Raw genomic sequence first — 20,408 nt, 5'->3', positions numbered from 1 at the left:
CGTGGGAACGAAGAAAAGACAGCAATATCTCTGTGTGAGATTTTGCTAGTTGAAAATATGGCGCCTGAACCAATATGTCATCCAGGTAGGGTGCCACAGCAATTCTAAGAAACCAGATCACTGCCAAAAGAGCCCCCAGAACCTTTGAAAAAATTCTGGGAGCCGTGGCTAGACCAAATGGAAGGACCACGAACTGGAAATGTCAAGAAAGGCAAATATTAGGAATCTGTGATGGTCCCTGTGAATAGGAACATAAAGATACACATCCTTTAGGTCTATGGTTGTCATGAACTGACCCTCTTGTACTAAAGGAAGAATGTATCGTATAGTCTCCATCTTGAAGGATTGAACTTTGAGAAACTTGTTTAGACACTGCAAGTCTAGAATGAGACGGAAAGTTCCCCCTTTTTTGGGAACCACAAATAGGTTGGAGTTGAGACCCTGTTCCTGCACTGGAACTGGAACTATCACTCACAGGGAGGAAAGATGTATACATTTCAAGAATGCCTCTCTCTCTGGTCTGCAGATAATCTTGAGAGATGGAATCTGCCTCTGGGAGGAAAAGTCTTGAATTCCAATTTGTAACCCTGGGATACTAGGTCCACAGTCCAGGAATCTGGGACATCTTGTATCCAGGCTTGAGATAACTTAGAAAGTCTGCCCCCCACCTGATCCGATCCCGGATCCGGGGCAAACCCTTCATGCTGATTTAAAATCAGCTGCGGGTTTCTTTGATTATTTCCCCTTGTTCCAAGACTGATTGGGTTTCCAAGAAGACTTGGATTGTTCCTGCTTGGAAGAAGAAGGGGAAGGCTTTCATCTGAAGGTACGAAAGGAACGATAATTACTCTGACGTCCTTTAGGCCTATTCTTCTTATCTTGAGGTAGAAAAGACCCTTTTCCAACCGTAATATCAGAGATAATTTCTTCCAAACCGGGTCCAAACAAGGTTTTGCCCTTGTAAGGAGTCGCCAGAAGCTTGACTTTAGAGGAAACGTCCGCAGACCAGGATTTCAACCATAGCGGCATCTGCAATAAAGTAATTGGCCAACTTAAGAGCTTAATCCTATCTTGAATTTCATCCAAGGAAGTCTCTACTTGAAGAGAATTAGACAAGGCGTCGAACCAATAAGATGCCATTCTAGTCACAGTGGCAATACACACCGCAGTTTGCAATTGGAGACCTTGATGAACATAAATCTTTTTCAGATAAGCCTCCAGCTTCTTGTTCATCGGATCCTTAAAAGAACAGCTATCCTCAATAGGAATAGTGGTTCTCTTAGCCATAGTGCAAACATTTTTCTTAAAAATGGGAGACGGGGGAAAAAGACACCCCTGGCTTCTCCCATTATTGTAAGATAATCTCCCTACCACGGTCCGGCACAGGAAAAATCATTTTTTTTCCTCAAAGAAACTATTACGTTTACTCGATTTCTTATGAGTGACAACGACAGGGGTATCAGAGTTATCTAAAGTAGCTAAAACCTCCTTTAACAATACACAAAGGTGTTCAAGCTTAAATCTGAAGGATACCACCTCAGACTCAGAAGAAGGAATTATACTGTCCGAATCTGAGATTTCACCCTCAGAAAGTCCCGATGTATCTTCCTCATCAGACTTATGAGAAAGGGCAACTTGGGAAGCAGAACTGAGGACAGGCACCTTACTTTCTGAATTTCTAGATTTACCTGTAATCTTGGAATGGCAGCTAATGCTGCAGATACCGCTGAAGATACCTGGGTAGCAATTTCTGCTTTTAAATAAACTCCACTAGGAGTTATAGTGGAACCGCAGGGCACTGCATGTGACACCATTGAGGCTTGGGACGTAGCAGGAGGAAGCTGAGATATTATTTTAACAGCATCATCCTGAGAGACATTAGGCTAAAAAAAATTACCTTTATTTTGCAAGATTTTCTTGACACATGAAGAACAAAATTGCATAGAAGCTGCAATTTGTGCATCTAAAAATAATGAGCATGAATTCATGAGAGCAGGCTCTTGCTCCATATCAGACATTTTGTGAAACAGTAAATAAACTTGTGCAGATAAGTTTAAAAGATTTGAATATTCAATTAAAATAAGACAAGGAAAAAATTCACTTTAAATTTTATCCCAAATTAGGATCGATCCCCATCTAAAATTTTGTGAGAAAAGTTAAGAAAACACATTTAATAAACATCAAATAAACTTCTAAAATACCCCTCGGGCAACCCTACACCTCAATTACTGAGGTGCCTTACCGCTACCAATTAAGACCGGATCACCTACAAATGGAGAAAAACTACTTTTTCCTCAGAAAAAGACAGTCATGTGACCGCAACTGCCGAGCTCAAATTGCTGCTGCGACAGAGAGACCCTACAAATAGCTTCCTGGTACAATGAGTACCAGAAAAAACTATTTTTTTAAACCAGTTTAAAATGTTGCATCGGTTTATTTTAAAGCAATGGAGAAATGAATAAGCTGCAGAAATAGAAAATTCAGCCTTACTTTCAGTTTAAACTTGTATTGTTTTATCAAGTAAATATGTGTCAGAAAATAAAGCCTAATAAAAACATTTTACACTTCCTTTTTAAAAGAGTTTAAATGTTAGTCTCAGACATGCTACAGTGCCTGCTTCATGCCCCAGTGTAACCCATGCAACAAGATGATCTATTTCCAAATAAAAAAGCTGTGTCTTTTAATTTGTTAAGTGCATGGTCTCCCCAACTGGAAGAAAAAGCACTTACCTGCTCCGCTGTCCGGCATGTAGACGGTTACAGTTCTTCACAGAGACCTTTGAAAAACTGTGGCTTTCTAAACTAGAGCAGCAATTGTTAGGAAAACTCAGTAAGTACCTCTTTACAAGTTCCTAACTGCTTTAAAGCCACCACTACCGACTGCAAGGAATGACGTGGAATACAGCTTTACCTCAAAACTTGCTTGTAGATTAAATCAAAATGTTTCTTCAGACAACTAAACTTCACCTCCTCTATGCACCGAAGGCAAAGAGAATGACTGGGGGTTGTGGGTAAGGGAGTGATACTTAACAGTTTAACGTGGTGCTCTTTGCCTCCTCCTGCTGGGCAGGAGTGATATTCCCAACAGTAATTACTCAAGCCATGGACTCACCATATCTTCGGAAAGAAATGCATAGTTTCACTTTATAATTTGGATTTGTTTTTTAAATTCTGTATACAGTATATACACATTGATAAGATTAAATGCAAAATAGCTACTAAAGCACAGTGTAAGCTTAATAAATTGCAAGTGATTATTCTCACCTTCTACTTCTACTTCTAAAATATATTCAATATCCTAAATGATTTTTCAGTGGGATCTTCTTTATGAATGTTGCCAAAGACCACACAGCCTGTTGAAGATAAAATTATCAGCTCATTTTTCATATGAAGTTTATAGGATATACTAATATGGTTAATGAATGGATACATAAAAAAGTAAAAATCTTTGGGATTATGAACTTTTTGTCTTTATGTTCAACTCCAGTTCTAGGATTTATGTTAAAATTGTTTTTATTGAGATAACATCAACATACATAACAAGTGTCTTATACAGATGATTACATATTCGGTACATCAAGTGTTGGTATGCACTAGTTAGTACATACCGTGTTCAGATTATAATTTTATCTGTGTTATCTATCCTAAGCAATACATTCTCAAGAACCAATACATCACACCTGATGTTTTTCTCGTGAAAGACTGTTAACACATGTCTCATTTTTTGTTACCAAAAAAAAATACAAAAAAAACCATTTAACAAACTGTAATTGAACAAACAAATCAAACAATTGGTCATTTAAAATCAATCAATTGTATATCACTGCAACTTTCTGCAAAGTAATCCTCTAGTGTTTTTTCCTCTTTCAGTAGTGGAGGGGGGCCTACGTTAACCTGTTTAGTTTCCCTACCTATTGTATTTCCTGTATTAGTTAACACTTTTCTCACCTCTGTGCTTGTTTCGTTTTGAGATGCTATTTCTTTCTGTGTTCATGGTGTGGAGTTGAATTGGCTAGATTGGATGTGTTATCCAATAAAACCAGATTTTATGAAACACATCAACCGTTCCTAATAGCATTGCTGCCATTTCATGTAAGGAGTATGTCATTTTAAATCTTTCTAGTATCTCATTCCATGTTGGTACTCCCTCCTTCCAGTACCTGGCAATGCTCACCCTCGTGATTGTGCATAGTATTCTAATGAAGGTATTGATATGTTTGTTGAAGTTTGGTAAAGGGGCATTTAACAATCCCTGAGAAACAGTTAACGAGATTCGCTCCTCTAGAAGAAAGCTAAGATGAGTTGAGAGCTTAGCCCAAATGTGAGCTACTCTGGGGCATTCCCACCACATGTGCATGTAGGTTCCAATTGAGTTGCATCCCCTATAGCAATTTCTACTTCTGCTTTCTGTGTAATGTGAAGTTTTAATTGGCGTCAAATACCATCGAAAGATGGTCTTGAGGCTATTTTCTCGCAGGTCAGCACTAATTAGCCCCCTGCACGAGGAGTGGAATATGTCTTGCCATTCTGGCCTTTCCAATGTTATGTTTGTGTCTGTTTCCCATTTAAGCATTATAGGTGATTTAGTGCTGTCCTCTGAGTTTTGTATTGCCAAATATAATTGTGAGATGGCTTGCTTAGGTCTTTCCCTTGTGGTGCACAGTCTCTCCAGTGTGGTACTGGGTTGTGTGGCAATGTTTGGTATGAATTTGTTCAGGGCTGACATTATTTGTAAGTATAGGTACCATTTGAGGGGAAAAGGTGCTAGTCTATCTTGTATCTGAGTAAAAGTCAGTGGTTTCTTATTTATTAATAGGTCTCCCACTCTGTAAAGTCCCTTGTTCTCCCATTTGTCTAGCTGTTTTCGGTATTCGTTTGGGATAAGATATTTGATTGGCATCTTGGAGGAAAACTCTGGTAACCCTCCCTTTCTATGTGCCATCGCCTTCCAGTGATCCAGTGAAAGTGTAGTAATAGGGGAGCATTTTTTGATCTGGTGCTGAGGCAGCAATCTGTCCCAGATCAGATCGGCTGGGGAGTCAAGATTTCCTATCTCTGCCTCTATCTCCTTCCACACTAAATCTCTTACTGGAGAGCCCAACAGAGCATTTTGGGCCAGTCTAGCTGCCTCATAGTAATTTAGAAGATTTGGGGCCCCTACACCCCCCAGCTGCCTATGTTTGGTTAAAATTGTATGGGGAATTCTTGCCTGCTTCTTGCCATTGATAAAAAGTTTAAATTCTGATTGTAAAATTTTTAGATCAGGTTTTTGGATTGGGATGGGCAAAGTCCTAAACAGATATAGAATCCTTGGTAAGCAATTCATCTTTATGGCGGATATTCTGCCATACCAGGAAAAGTTTAATAGTCTCCATTTTGCGATGTCAGAACGCAGTTCTTTGAGTAGGGGAAGGTAATTAACCTTATACAAGTCTGTGTATTGTGTCGTTAGTTTAATTCCCAGATATTTAATATGTGATCTAACCCAAGAGAATGAGAAATTTAGTTCAATTAGTTTTTTTGTGTGGGCTGGTAAAGCTATGGCCATTGCCTCACTTTTGTTCATGTTTATTTTATAGCCTGACACTAGAGAGAACCGTTGTAGAATATCATATAGGCCTGTAAGAGATGTCAGGGGTCTGGTCAGTGTTAGCAAGACATCGTCCGCGAATAAAGAAATCTTGTAGTCTGTATTTTTAACCTGAAGTCCAGTTATTTCGGGTGAATGTCTGATATTGGCTGCCAGCGGTTCCATGCATAAGGCAAACAATAAGGGAGAGAGCGGGCAGCCTTGTCTCGTACCATTTTTTATGTGTATTAGTTTGGAGTGGTGACCCATGGCCCTTACTGTGGCAGTAGGTTTGGAGTATATACAGCGTAGGGCTTCTACAAAGGGACCTTTGAATCCCATTTTGTCCAGGACTGTGAACATATATGTCCAATCTACTCTGTCAAACGCCTTCTCCGCGTCCAATGATAGGACCAGAGAAGGCGTTTTCATCCTGTCAAGCTGGGCTATGGTTGCTATAATTCGTCTAACGTTATCAGGGGCTTCCCTACCTGCCACAAACCCAACCTGATCCGGGTGTATTATACTCGGTAGGATACTCTTTAATCTGTTCGCTAAGATTTTAGTAAAGATCTTTAGATCCTGGTTTATAAGGGAGATGGGTCTGTAGCTAGCGCATTTCTGTGGGTCTTTACCTGGCTTGGGTATAACAACTATCTTGGCTCCCAATAGGTCACATGGGATCTCATGCCCTTGCATGATATAATTCGAGAATTTGACTAAATGTGGTGTTAGGGAGGATTTAAATAATTTGTAATATTCTCCAGGTAGCCCGTCAGGACCCGGAGCTTTCCCTGGTTTTAGATCCTTAATGGCCCTGAGCACTTCATTTGCGGTTATCGCTTGGTTTAGACTCTCTCTATCTGTTTCCTGTATAGAGGGCAAGTGAGCACTATCTAGAAATTTTGTTAATATGGATTCTGTGGTAGGGGACTGGGTGACATGAGTCCCCTCGTACAGTGTGCCGTAGTATTGGGCGAAGCAGTCTACAATTTCTTGTGGGTGGGTGGATATATTGCCTTCTTGTGTTTGGATCTGTGCTATAGAGGCAATTCTCGCCCGCTCACGAATCTTATTTGCTAGGTATCTATCTGGCTTGTTTGCATATATATAGTAATTGGTCTTAAGCCGAAAGGCTGCTTTGACTGCTTGATCATTTAGGATAGATGCCAATTCTGTTCGTTTACCTTGGAGCAGTTTCAGTGTGGTCGTAGATAGTGTGAGTTTATGTTGTCTCTCTAAAGTGTCTATCTCTTTCTGTAAGTCTACTCTCCGTGTATGTCGTTTCTTGAGAAAGCTGGATTTTTCTTTTATAAGTAGTCCCCTCAGATAAGTCTTGTGTGCCGCCCATGTCATGATAGGGTTGGTCGTCGTCCCCGTGTTAATGTCCCAATATTCTAACATACTACGTTCCACTGCAGCGTGGACCATGGGGTCTTTTAAACAGATGGGGTCGTATGTCCACGATCTGGTTCTATTCGGAACTCGGATATTACCCAGTGCGAGCTGCACTATAGAGTGGTCTGACCACACACATGGATGAATGTTTGATTTTATGAGGATGGATTGTAAAAACTGGCTGACAAATATGTAGTCCAGCTTACTGTATGTTTTGTGTGCCGCGGAAAAAAAGGTAGAGTCACTTGTGTGTCCATATAGTGTTTTCCAAGAGTCTATCAACAGGCCTGTAGTTAGATAATCCTGTATTGTCTTGATCATCTTGCGTTGTTTGTGTTGTTTATTGGTAAGTGGGGTGTTGCATTGTTTGGATTGTAATGTAAGATCTACATTGAAGTCTCCCGCAAAAATTGTCCTAGTTTGGGACCACCCTGTCATAAGATGTGTGATATGTCTGAAGAAAGTGTCTTGTTTGTCATTAGGTGCGTAAATATTACAGAATAAAATGTCAGTCTCTTGAATTTGGCCTTTCACAATGAGGAATCTGCCCTCCTTGTCTTCAATTGTTTCCTGGTGTGTAAAGGGTAGGGAAGAATGTATTAGTATAGACACCCCCCGTTTTTTAGAGTCAGATGTAGAGTGATAATGGTGTCGGAAATCTTTGGTCCAGTATCTAGGTATTTGAGATTTTAAAAAATGTGTTTCCTGGAGAAAGATTACATTTGCCTTCAGGGATCTATATTGTGTAATTGCCATCCTTCGTTTAATGTCTGAGTTCAGACCTCTAACATTATGTGAGAGTAAGTTAATAGTCCAAGATTCCATCTATCTCAGTGTCTGGGTATGTGCTAATGTGTCTAAAGTTCTCTTTGAATAACAAACAAGTGGAAGAGAGGACATTGTAATAGTAAAATCTATCTAAATGAAGACGTGTTATACAAGACAATATATTGCTCCTCACCTTAATACTCCTTCCCTCTTCTCTGGATAACTTCGGGGAGGTTAAGTCGTTGCAGTGATATTGTGACCAAATGAATGTAACAGCTGTGTGACATGGGCTTTCCCATGCCAAACCAGTAACGATAACTAATAATAACAAAAACCAAAAAAAGATTTTAAAACAACAATAAAACCTGATAACATTAATGTATAGGATATACACCGCATCCGTGTCCATACAGTTATTGCACAATGGGGTAGATGTGCATTATTGAGCTGTGTACATCGTAAAAAATAAACATTGCTAGTATAAGTGTATACAAGTTAGTTTTGGCTGGTTGTAGGTTAATCATTTACTATGAAAACAAATTAAACCGTCCTTGGAGGGTCTTACCTCAACATTTGTGGCGGTATGCTTTTGAAAGGATTAATATTCTAGCTTCTGCCTCGATTCTTTCTCTTTTTGATCAGAGTCCTTGAGGCAGGGCTTAATGAGTTTACCTGTAAAAAAATGTTAATCTATTATATGTCTTAAATGATTGGAGAGTCTCCAGTAAAGCTGTCTTCTCAGCTTCTTTTAAGGCAGAGAGTCTTTGGTATTTGTGCAGGCTCAGGAGTCCTTCAGGTTTTCTGCTTCTTTTTTGCTACCTTGGTCCACCTGTCTCTGGTGGGAAATGTTTGACGGGTAGATTGATGAGCTGTGTCTTGTTCTTGGGATGATGTCGGTAGATCTGGGCATTCGAGTTTCAACAGTTTGCAAATAGTTGGTATCTCTGCCGGGTCTTTAAGTGACACTGTTTTTCCTTCGTGTAGGATGTTGAGGGAAAAAGGGAATCCCCATCTATAGGGTATTTGGGTTTTGCGTAAAAGCTGTGTAAGGGGTCGCATAGTACTACGCCTTTGAAGTGTTCTCAGGCACAAGTCTTGGTAAAATTGAATAACCGAGCCTTTAAACTTGAAGGTAGGGTTTTGTCTTGCAGCTGTTAGGATTTCTTCTTTGTCGCGGAACCGCAGCATCTTAATTATAATGTCTCTTGGCGGGTCTCCTTTTTTGGGTCTTGCTCTTAAGGCTCTGTGTGCTCTTTCCGTTTCAAATTTGCCGTCTTCCTTGTTGTCTGTGATGGCTTGAAATAGCTGTAGGAGAAATTCAGGGAGTTCTGATGTTGTTATTGTTTCGGGAACCCCTTTTAGTCTAAGATTACACCTGCGGCTCCTGTTCTCCATGTCCTCCAGTTTATCTTGCATGTCTTCTATATCTTGTTGCTGAGAGGACATGTGTTGGGAGAGGGTATTTATATCCTCAGTGGTGGTTTCCTCTTTTTCTTCCAAAGATTCAATTCTAGTACCTAAGTCCAGAATATCTTGTTTGATATCTGTCAGGCTATTAGTGACCGTGGTCTGCAGCGTGTCCATTTTCTCCCACATCTTATTGAAAATATTATTGATGTCCTGTTTAGACATTAGATTTTTAAGGTCTGCTTTAGTCGCTGGAGTTTGATCCATTTTGGTGTGTTGAGAATCAGTGTCAGAATCCATTTCTTCCCCTATCGTTAATTCTTCTGCTTCTTGACCTTTGTCTCCTTTGGATGACTTAAAAAAGGGATGTTGTGCAGACATCTTTGCTCCTACTCCTGTTTTATTTTGTTTTCTGGCAGACATGTCTGTGTCAATGCTATGAAAGTTTAATTGTTAGTAACCAAATCAAGCTGGTTGTTTTCTTCTAGCTACTGTTTGTAAAAGTAGAGCAATAAAGTGTATTTACAGCAGTTAACAGAGATATGATATGATTCTCAAGCTTTATATCAGCATTTGTAGTTAGCGCCCTTTTTACAGTGTAAGGATTCCCATATCTAGCAACTCTCCAGCTATTAACTTTTACAGGTATTTCTCTTGTTAAGTGTATCCAGTCCACGGATCATCCATTACTTATGGGATATTAACTCCTCCCCAACAGGAAGTGCAAGAGGATTCACCCAGCAGAGCTGCTATATAGCTCCTCCCCTAACTGCCATTACCAGTCATTCTCTTGCACCCAACGAATAGATAGGATGTGTGAGAGGACTGTGGTGATTATACTTAGTTTCATACCTTCAATCAAAAGTTTGTTATTTTATAATAGCACCGGAGTGTGTTATTCCTTCTCTGGTAGAATTTGAAGAAGAATCTACCTGAGTTTTTCTATGATTTTAGCCGGAGTAGTTAAGATCATATTGCTGTTTCTCGGCCATCTGAGGAGAGGTAAACTTCAGATCAGGGGACAGCGGGCAGATTAATCTGCAAAGAGGTATGTAGCAGCTTATTATTTTCTGACAATGGAATTGATGAGAAAATTCTGCCATACCGATATAATGTAAACTCAGCCTTAAATGCAGTAGCAGCAACTGGTATCAGGCTGTCATGTATGTATATTTTACACTTCAGTATTCTGGGGAATGGCACTTCACTGGAATTATACTGTATGCATAAAACTTTAGCCTAATTTGCAGGGACTAGCAACAGGCTTTTTAATAACACTCAATTTATTAATGTTAAACGTTTTTTGCTGGCATGTAAAATCGTTTAATTTTCTGAGGTACTGGGTGAAAAAATGTTTTGGGCACTATTTTTTTTCCACTTGGCAGTCGTTTTATTTAATTTATGACAGTTTACTGATCTCTCTCACTGTTATGTGTGAGGGGGAGGGACCTTTTTTGGTGCTTTTGCTACGCATCAAAAAATTCAGTCAGAAGTTTATTGTCTTCCCTGCATGATCCGGTTCATCTCTACAGAACTCAGGGGTCTTCAAAACTTGTTTTGAGGGAGGTAATCACTCACAGCAGAGCTGTGAGATTGTAGTTGACTGTGATAAAAAAACGTTTATTTCTGTATTTTTTTTTTTTTTTCTGCTATCAGGGTTAGTTATCCTTTGCTAATGGGAGCAATCCTTTGCTAAAATTGTGTTTTTTTACAAAGATTTGATACAAGCTTCAATCTTTCAAACTGCCAAGTCTCATACAGAGTTAGTACTGGCATTTCTAAGGTCGCATGGATGGAAGGTGAACGAAAAGAAGAGTTCTCTCTTTCCACTCACAAGAGTTCCCTTCTTGGGGACTCTTATAGATTCTGTAGAAATGAAGATTTACCTGACAGAAGACAGGTTAACAAAGCTTCAAAATGCATGCCGTGTCCTTCATTCCATTCAACACCCGTCAGTAGCTCAATGCATGGAGGTGATCGGCTTAATGGTAGCAGCAAGGGACATAGTACCTTTTGCACGTCTACATCTCAGACCGCTGCAATTGTGCATGCTAAGTCAGTGGAATGGGGATTACTCGGACTTGTCCCCTACTCTGAATCTGGATCAAGAGACCAGAAATTCTCTTCTATGGTGGCTTTCTCGGCCACATCTGTCCAGGGGGATGCCATTCAGCAGGCCGGACTGGACAATTGTAACAGACGCCAGCCTACTAGGTTGGGGCGCTGTCTGGAATTCTCTGAAGGCTCAGGGACAATGGAATCAGGAGGAGAGTCTCCTACCAATAAACATTCTGGAATTGAGAGCAGTTCTCAATGCCCTTCTGGCTTGGCCCCAGTTAACAACTCGGGGGTTCATCAGGTTTCAGTCGGACAACATCACGACTGTAGCTTACATCAACCATCAGGGAGGGACAAGAAGCTCCCTAGCAATGATGGAAGTATCAAAGATAATTCGCTGGGCAGAGTCTCACTCTTGCCACCTGTCAGCAATCCACATCCCGGGAGTGGAGAACTGGGAGGCGGATTTCTTAAGTCGTCAGACTTTTCATCCGGGGGAGTGGGAACTTCATCCGGAGGTCTTTGCCCAAATACTTCGACGTTGGGGCAAACCAGAGATAGATCTCATGGCGTCTCGACAGAACGCCAAGCTTCCTCGTTACGGGTCCAGATCCAGGGATCCGGGAGTGGTTCTGATAGATGCTTTGACAGCACCTTGGACCTTCGGGATGGCTTATGTGTTTCCACCCTTCCCGATGCTTCCTCGATTGATTGCCAGAATCAAACAGGAGAGAGCATCAGTGATTGTAATAACGCCTGCATGGCCACGCAGGACTTGGTATGCAGATCTAGTGGACATGTCATCCTGTCCACCTTGGTCGCTACCTCTGAAACAGGACCTTCTGATCCAGGGTCCCTTCAAACATCAAAATCTAATTTCTCTGAAGCTGACTGCTTGGAAATTGAATGCTTGATTTTATCAAAACGTGGTTTTTCTGAGTCAGTTATTGATACCTTAATACAGGCTAGGAAGCCTGTTACCAGAAAGATTTACCATAAGATATGGCGCAAATACTTATATTGGTGCGAATCCAAGAGTTACTCATGGAGTAAGGTTAGGATTCCGAGGATATTGTCTTTTCTACAAGAAGGTTTAGAAAAGGGTTTATCCGCTAGTTCCTTAAAGGGACAGATTTCAGCTCTGTCCATTCTTTTACACAAACGTCTGTCAGAAGTTCCGGACGTTCAAGCTTTTTGTCAGGCTTTAGCTAGGATCAAGCCTGTGTTTAAAACTGTTGCTCCACCATGGAGTTTGAACTTAGTTCTTAATGTTTTACAGGGGATTCCGTTTGAACCCCTTCATTCCATTGATATCAAGTTGTTATCTTGGAAAGTTCTGTTTTTAATGGCGATTTCCTCGGCTCGAAGAGTCTCTGAGTTATCTGCCTTACATTGTGATTCTCCTTATCTGATTTTTCATTCAGACAAGGTAGTTCTGCGTACTAAACCTGGGTTCCTACCTAAGGTGGTCACTAACAGGAATATCAATCAAGAGATTGTGGTTCCATCTTTGTGTCCTAATCCTTCTTCGAAAAAGGAACGTCTGCTACACAATCTAGATGTAGTCCGTGCCCTGAAATTTTATCTACAGGCAACTAAGGATTTTCGACAAACGTCTTCCCTGTTTGTCGTTTATTCTGGTCAGAGGAGAGGTCAAAAAGCTTCGGCTACCTCTCTCTCCTTTTGGCTTCGTAGCATAATACGGTTAGCCTATGAGACTGCTGGACAGCAGCCTCCTGAAAGAATTACAGCACATTCTACTAGAGCTGTGGCTTCCACTTGGGCCTTTAAGAATGAGGCTTCTGTTGAACAGATTTGCAAGGCTGCAACTTGGTCTTCTCTTCATACTTTTTCCAAATTTTACAAATTTGACACTTTTGCTTCTTCGGAGGCTGTTTTTGGGAGAAAGGTTCTTCAGGCAGTGGTTCCTTCCGTATAAAGAGCCTGCCTGTCCCTCCCGTCATCCGTGTACTTTAGCTTTGGTATTGGTATCCCATAAGTAATGGATGATCCGTGGACTGGATACACTTAACAAGAGAAAACATAATTTATGCTTACCTGATAAATTTATTTCTCTTGTAGTGTATCCAGTCCACGGCCCGCCCTGTCACTTTAAGGCAGGTAATTTTTCCATTAAACTACAGTCACCACTGTACCCTATGGTTTTCCTTTCTCTGCATGTTTTCGGTCGAATGACTGGTAATGGCAGTTAGGGGAGGAGCTATATAGCAGCTCTGCTGGGTGAATCCTCTTGCACTTCCTGTTGGGGAGGAGTTAATATCCCATAAGTAATGGATGATCCGTGGACTGGATACACTACAAGAGAAATAAATTTATCAGGTAAGCATAAATTATGTTTTTTACATCATTGGTGTATATTTATTTTATGTTGCCTTCCTGCCTTCCAGGCTCATGTCTCCGTTGCAATTGTAATAATGGAGTCACCTTTTTTAGGGCATATTCTGATTAGCAGCTATGTCATTCCCTAGATCTCCAAAACGTTATATAGGATGAGGCTAATATGGTGGTTTCAGTCCCTTATTTAGAGATAGAGCTTTTTTTTTTGGGTATGTGTAAGACAGGTTGTGCAAACTTATTTATATACCTTGCTTATCTGGGCCATAGTTAGTATTCACCTCATCATCATTGCCGCGCTTGTAACTGCGTCAGCGTTGTGTAAAGATGGCCACTTCCATCACCATGTAGCTCTTCCCTCCTCCTCCCCGGGGAATGTGAGACATATGTCAGGCCGTTTCAACTTGCTCACCCGGTCTGATGATATAAGCGGTAAGTTGCTACAGGAGTCTTGTCTCTTTATCTTTAGTGCCGTATTGCTCAGCTGTCCCTCCGCACGGCTCTCCTTCTAGACCGCGGTCATGTCCCTCTCTGAGCCACACAGAGACGCGCTGCTCCGTTTAACTCCGCTCAATTTTGTATGCTGTAGGTTCACCTTATTCCCTGTATCGCCAGAGTGTTGTCCCTCAGCTTTCAGCCAAATTGCTTCATATTCCGGTTATTTGCTACTCTTTCTTTGCTCAGCATGCACGGAGCTCGGTGATTAAGCAGCCATCACCGCGCTCCTCCAGGCTCCGCCCCCCCAGTTCTAGGATTTAAAGGGACATTTTAGTTTAAATTTGATTAAAATCCCTTTTGCGATATACTGTACATCAAAAGCTTTCTCTTTTTCAATGACTGATTTTACGGAGCATAAGATGTATGGAGTATGCCCAAATTTAAACCCCACAAAAAGTTAGTGTTGCAAGTAATGGAAATAGACTGTCTACTTTTTATATTTTGTAAAGAATTTTCGAGTTATTACCAGTTACATTTTGACTTGTGAAAGAGTTAAATCGAGACCCAGTATTGATAAAGGCTTTGAAAAGATTGAAGTATCTTAAAACCGTTTCAAGCTTTCATACAAATTAGAATAGTTGAACAATGAACTAGATAATTGTACTGACTTTGTATCCATATATGACAAGAGAGATACAGGCTTTTTAAAGTTTACAAAGTTTGCTTCTGAACCTTGCATTACTTTTAGAAGATTTCCTCCTAAATGCAATATGAGTTTTTAGCTTAGCTTTACACAATTGAGATGTGTGTTTAGTAACACAAGATTTTTTAAAGAAGGGATTAAATCATCTATTTAAAACTTTTGTCAAGCGTTGATGTTTTTTAAATAGTATAAGTATGTTTTTAGTCAAAAGCTCTTTCTGCCAAGATACCCTCAGCGATTTTTTTTTTTTTTTTTTTTTTTAAATAAATAAAAAAAAAAATTAGCAATTATTTTTTCTCATAAAAATTATATAACAAATTTTGTAAATAATGCTACAAAGTCTCCAAGAAATGTTTGCTTCAGTCTAGGGAATATGAGAGATAATATTCAAATCTTTAAATCTAAAATCTAGACCTAAACCTATTTACATATCACCACCGAGATAATACTGAGAAAAGATAAACTTCAAAAATACAATTTTCTAACTCTTTTTAATGTCAGCAAATGGTAATGTTAAAAACTAAATTAAAACATCTCAAAAAATGTTATTTCTCAAGGAATTGGTTAAAAAAGTAAACAGATAAAAAATGAAGAAAGGTCTTTTTGTCCTTGACAAATTTGTTCAAAATCTAGGATGCATTTTTTCTGGTTCCATATGGGAATTTTTTTTTTTGCAAAACTGCTGCCATATACTGCTTACATCCCTGCTTTTCAACAAAGGATAACAAGGAAAAGAAGAAAAACTGATAATAGAAGTAAATTGGAAAATTGTTCAAAATGGTATGTTCTATCTGAATCCCTGTTCCTCTAAAATTTTATATCTGTTTTCTCCATCCTATAAAAACCAAAAATCAGTCCTAATATTTTAGCTACTTGTTAAAAAAAAAAAAAAAGTTAATGCACAGATCTTGAGTTTAGTTCTGATAGTGCTCCATTGTATTTTGTAGTATAAAATGGTTAATTGCTATTTAACAATACGTACATAAATAAACAGGCGCCAAGCTGGATTTCTCGCACAGCTATTGGCTAAGAGGTGGAAACGTCACCTCTCTGCCAAATAGGGATAATAGTGATCTGACGGTGGGCTGCCTACGCATGCTCAGAATGACGATCGCTTGGAACAAATAAAGGAGCTTTCATCTTGAAGTATTGCATACTTCATAAATGAAAGTCCCCTTTATTTGTTCCAATGGTAAATCCTAGCATTTCACAAATGCTAGGATTTACCATCACTTTAAAGGGACACTAAACCCAATTTTTTTTCTTTGATTCAGATAGAGCATGACATTTCCATCTTAATGGGAGGAGAGTCCACGGCTTCATTCATTACTTGTGGGAATTAAGAACCTGGCCACCAGGAGGAGACAAAGACACCCCAGCCAAAGGCTTAAATATCTCCCCCACTTCCCTCATCCCCAATCATTCTTTGCCTTTCGTCACAAGAGGTTGGCAGAGAAGTGTTGGAAGATTCGGAGTAGTCTCTTATGGAGGGTAGTACTCTTCGGAATGGGACTGGAGTTTTAAGTAGTCCTGTCAGCCTCTCAGTGAGAACTTGGATGAAAGTTAGAGTCCAGAGATGAAGGGAGAGTCTTTCTGCGAAACCATCCCGACTCATATTAACAGCTCCATAAGCAATCAGCGTTGACAAGTTTCGATGCCTGCTTTCTGCACTCAAGTCCATGTCAGGAGTGATGCTTACTACCCTGTCGCACTTGAAAGAGCGTGTTCCTGTTCCACGGCATAGATTCTGGTAAGATCGTTTAATTTATACACATTTGATAGCGCAAAGTGTGTCTCTTTTTATCTGTATAGAATCAAGGGTTAATATCCTCAGAAAGGGGATTTTTGAACAGGGGGTGATTTATTAGGGGTGCGCATCTTCAATAGTTTCATGATTCGATTACGATTATCATGTCAATGATTCGATTACTGCCCATGGTTTTCATCAACAAATTCATAATTTTATTTAGAACAGTAAATACTAAATGTGTGTGTATAATATATACATATATATATCTATATATTTTTTTTTTAAACACACACACATATATATATATATATATATATATACACATACTGTATATATAGCACGCAAGATAAGTGTGGTAGGGTGTGTGTTTTATCTATCTTTTATCTTTTCTGTGCTTTCAAACCTTAATTCCATAGTCTATATCACATTAAAGGTTTTATCCTTCAAATTATTATTACTTTGTCTGCAACACTGGGTACAGGTTCCTAAGATTACAGCAAGGTTTTTCAAGCACACTATCATTATAAATTAAATTGGGTGTCATGATTCTGTAAAAGATCTGACTAATTGATGAGCCACAAGGAATTGTTCTGACAAAGTTAGCTGTTTTTTCTAGGCACTCACTTATGTATATTATTGAATGTACAGCTACATAATCCATCCATGGCGCTTGTATCTCAGGCTCAGAAAGCTTTGTGGTTATTGGATAATACTTCTAAACATATCTGTTGTACATTGTTGGAACTTCCAGAAAGTTTGAGATTTATACCAGGATGTTTTGAATACCAGGTTTCTTTAGACTTAGCTTGAAGAGCTTTTCTTAAAATTAAAATTATAAAAAATACCAAGAAAAGCTTTCAAACTAAGTCTAAAAAAAAATCTGGTATTCAAAATGTTCTGGTATAATCCTTTCATTCAAAAAGCAAGTTGCCATTTGCAAGGAATAGGTTAAAAAAAGGGTTGCATATAAACATATAAAAGATAAAACTACTTCATAATAATTAAACTATTAAGCTACATAAATAATTATCAGTCCTTAATACGCGCTCTACATTAGTTAGATCAATAACATTAAGCCTTATATAGTACTTTATCATTATTATATAGTCCAAGTGGCAATGGCAAGGGGTGTCCCCCCCCCCTCAGAATTAGTGTGTGGCGTGCGCGCAGCGCTACCCAGGGAGATAAGTCAACGCGCAATGCGTGCAGTGCTGTTTTGGGTGCTAAGTCAGAGTGCGTGCAACATAGCTCTCGCTCATTCCCAGAAATGCTTGGTCTGGTCCCCGGGCAGTGAGCGGGGGATGGCTTTGGCTCGCAGGGAATACATCGCTCCTAATTGGCTGCACAACCTTCCTCACTTTAACCTATTTAAATTTGAATTTGAATTTAACCTACAACTGAGGAGCAGCGAATTCAAGTTTTGTAACCCTGGCGTCACTTGACCCCAGAATCGATTCTGATCTAAACTGCATCGATGGGGCATCGTTCAAGGCTGCATCTCGATGCATCGGGGTAACGATTATTTTCGATAGCCCAAGGATTGATGCATAATATTCTCTACTGTGTTTTATGCTACAACATGTGTGAGATGAGGCTTTGTCAATGTGTGAACAGTCAGATTTCCTTAGAGTCGACGTAGCCTTTTTTGGCGCGTTTTCTCGTTAGTGCAGGGGCGGTCCTGCATGGCACTCCATGTGACCAGGCGGTTGCAGGAGACAAAGCGTTTTCTATGTGGTCCGGGTCATAGGAGGAGGTGAGTGCCCCGGATATTGGAGTATAAAGGTGCTATTTAATTTCTATCTAGTCCCTAATAAAAGTGCAAGCTATGGAGGACTCTGATATGTTAGAGGGTACTCCCTCTTTAACCAAATCTAATTCCTGTGTTTTTTGTGAGGAGGCTCCGGTGGAACCGCCTGCTCAACTATGTTCCACATGCTTTGATAATATTGCAATATCTAAAAAGAATAAGATATTTAGTACAACTGAGCTGTCCACCTCTGAGGGTTCTCTGTCCCGCGAGGTGCATTCCCTACATTCATCTCCTATTACACATAAAGCTCCCCAGAGCCTCCCGCGGGAAGGGCCCTTTGGCCGCCAGATTTCGCTGAGCAGTTACAAACGGCGGTGTCTCTGCAGCCTTCAATGCATTACCACGCCCTGCTAAGCGCAAGGGAAAGGTGAAACATAGCTATCCGTCCCAGGGGTCATCTACTCCGTTGGATGTCTCTGATAGATTATCCACTGATGAGGACGACTCTGACTCTTCAGAGGACGCTCTTTCTGGGTCGGAATCAACGACATCTAGACTTTACATTTAAGATGGAGCATTTGCGCTTTCTGTTGAAAGAGGTGCTTTCTACGTTAGAGGTTCCGGAACCGAAACTTCCGGAGGTACCTTCAATCCCTAAGCTAGATAGGGTTTACGAGGACAGGGTGGTGCCTCAGACCTTTCCGGTTCCCGTTAAGATAGCTAGTATTATTAAGAACGAATGGGAGAAACTTGTCTCGTCTTTTTCTCCCTCTACTTCTTTTAAAAAACTGTTCCCCATTCTGGACTCTCAGCTTGAGCTGTGGGGGGCCATCCCTAAGGTGGATGGTGCTATCTCCATGCTTGCTAAGTGCACGACTATCCCGCTCGTAAATAGCTCTTTGTTCAAGGAGCCCATGGATAAGAAATTGGAATCCATGTTGAGAAAGATGTTTCAGCTCACGGGGTTCGTTTTCCAACCAGCAGCAGCGTGGCTGGGACTGCTACCTACTGGTGTGATGCTCTATGATCGAAGTTTAGACTCCCCTTGAGGAGATACAGGAACGAATTAAGGCCTTAAGGGTAGCTAATTCATTCATCTGTGATGCAAATATGCAGATTTTTCATTTCATTTCTCTCCGGTGGCTGGACCTAAATTTATTTTTGTTCTTCTGGCACCATTTATACCCTGATGTTTCTCCTACTTTTCCTCGTTCCCTCGGCCGAATGACTGGGGGGATAGGGGAAGTGGGAGGGATATTTAAGCCTTTGGCTGGGGTGTCTTTGCCTCCTCCTGGTGGCTAGGTGTTGTATTCCCAACAGTAAGGAATGAAGTCGTGGACTCTCCCTGCCAGGAAAGAAAGGAATTTATCTGGAAAGCATACATTTTGTTTTATTCTCATTAATGGTTTTTTTTCTTAATAACAAATCTATTTTTTTTTTTTTTTTGCAGGGTTGTCTGAACAGTCCAGACATTAAAATTGAATCACTTAAAGAAGATATCAAAGATTTTTTTAAAACATCAGGTATGCATAAGGCAACACTTGTCATGTCTTGTCAGTGTTTTTGTTATTGTTTATAAAGCTTGTTATATTGCAGATTTATGAGTATATATTAACAGTCAAGGGAAAAGGCTCAGTATGATAACTAGGTTTAGCTTTTTTTTTTTTTTTTAAATATTGTAATGAATTTAAATAGATTGGATCTTGTTTTAAACACAAGACAATGCCATGCATTTAATTTTATTTCATAAGGTGGTGAAAGTCCACGAGCCATCACATGTGGGGGAAACTCCAGTCTACTAGGAGGAGGCAAAAACACCCAGCATGCTAGAGCATTTAATCCATACCACTCCCCTGTAAACATTTTTTTTGCCTCCAGTGGGGAGTGAGGGGAATTCTGAAGTGCTGAACTTCAACCTCCTAGGTGAAATGTGGGCATGCCTGCCAATCCCCTGGTTTACAGTGTGCTGCTCCTTGTCAAAACCTTTTCAGATCCTTGGCACTGTGCTTGCACTTAATCTGATGGACCTGTCTACGGGAAGCAGTCTTCTGCAGCTGAAGTGAGAACGGTAGAAGACGATGCTGACAGATAAATACTATGCACTTTCATAGCCCTCATGGCTGTAAGAGTGGCCATGTACACATGTTTCAAGTAGCCTGGGGATCTAGTTACATATATTACATATTTTCTACAACAGTTGTAGGCACTTTTAT

The 20,408-nt window shown here is 40.1% G+C and overlaps 1 protein-coding gene across 1 annotated transcript in view; it reads left to right on the top strand.

The window, feature by feature from the left end:
* TBC1D19 (TBC1 domain family member 19) overlaps positions 1-20,408 on the top strand; it is an 885,000-nt gene that overhangs the window by 17,798 nt on the left and 846,794 nt on the right. Inside the window, exon 2 of the mRNA XM_053704075.1 lies at positions 19,646-19,718. Coding sequence (XP_053560050.1) covers positions 19,646-19,718 — 73 coding nt within the window. The remainder of the gene's footprint in view (positions 1-19,645; positions 19,719-20,408) is intronic.

The sequence above is a fragment of the Bombina bombina genome, chromosome 2, assembly GCF_027579735.1.
Source record: "Bombina bombina isolate aBomBom1 chromosome 2, aBomBom1.pri, whole genome shotgun sequence".
NCBI classification, from domain to species: domain Eukaryota; kingdom Metazoa; phylum Chordata; class Amphibia; order Anura; family Bombinatoridae; genus Bombina; species Bombina bombina.
This window is presented reverse-complemented; position numbering and strand designations above follow the sequence as displayed.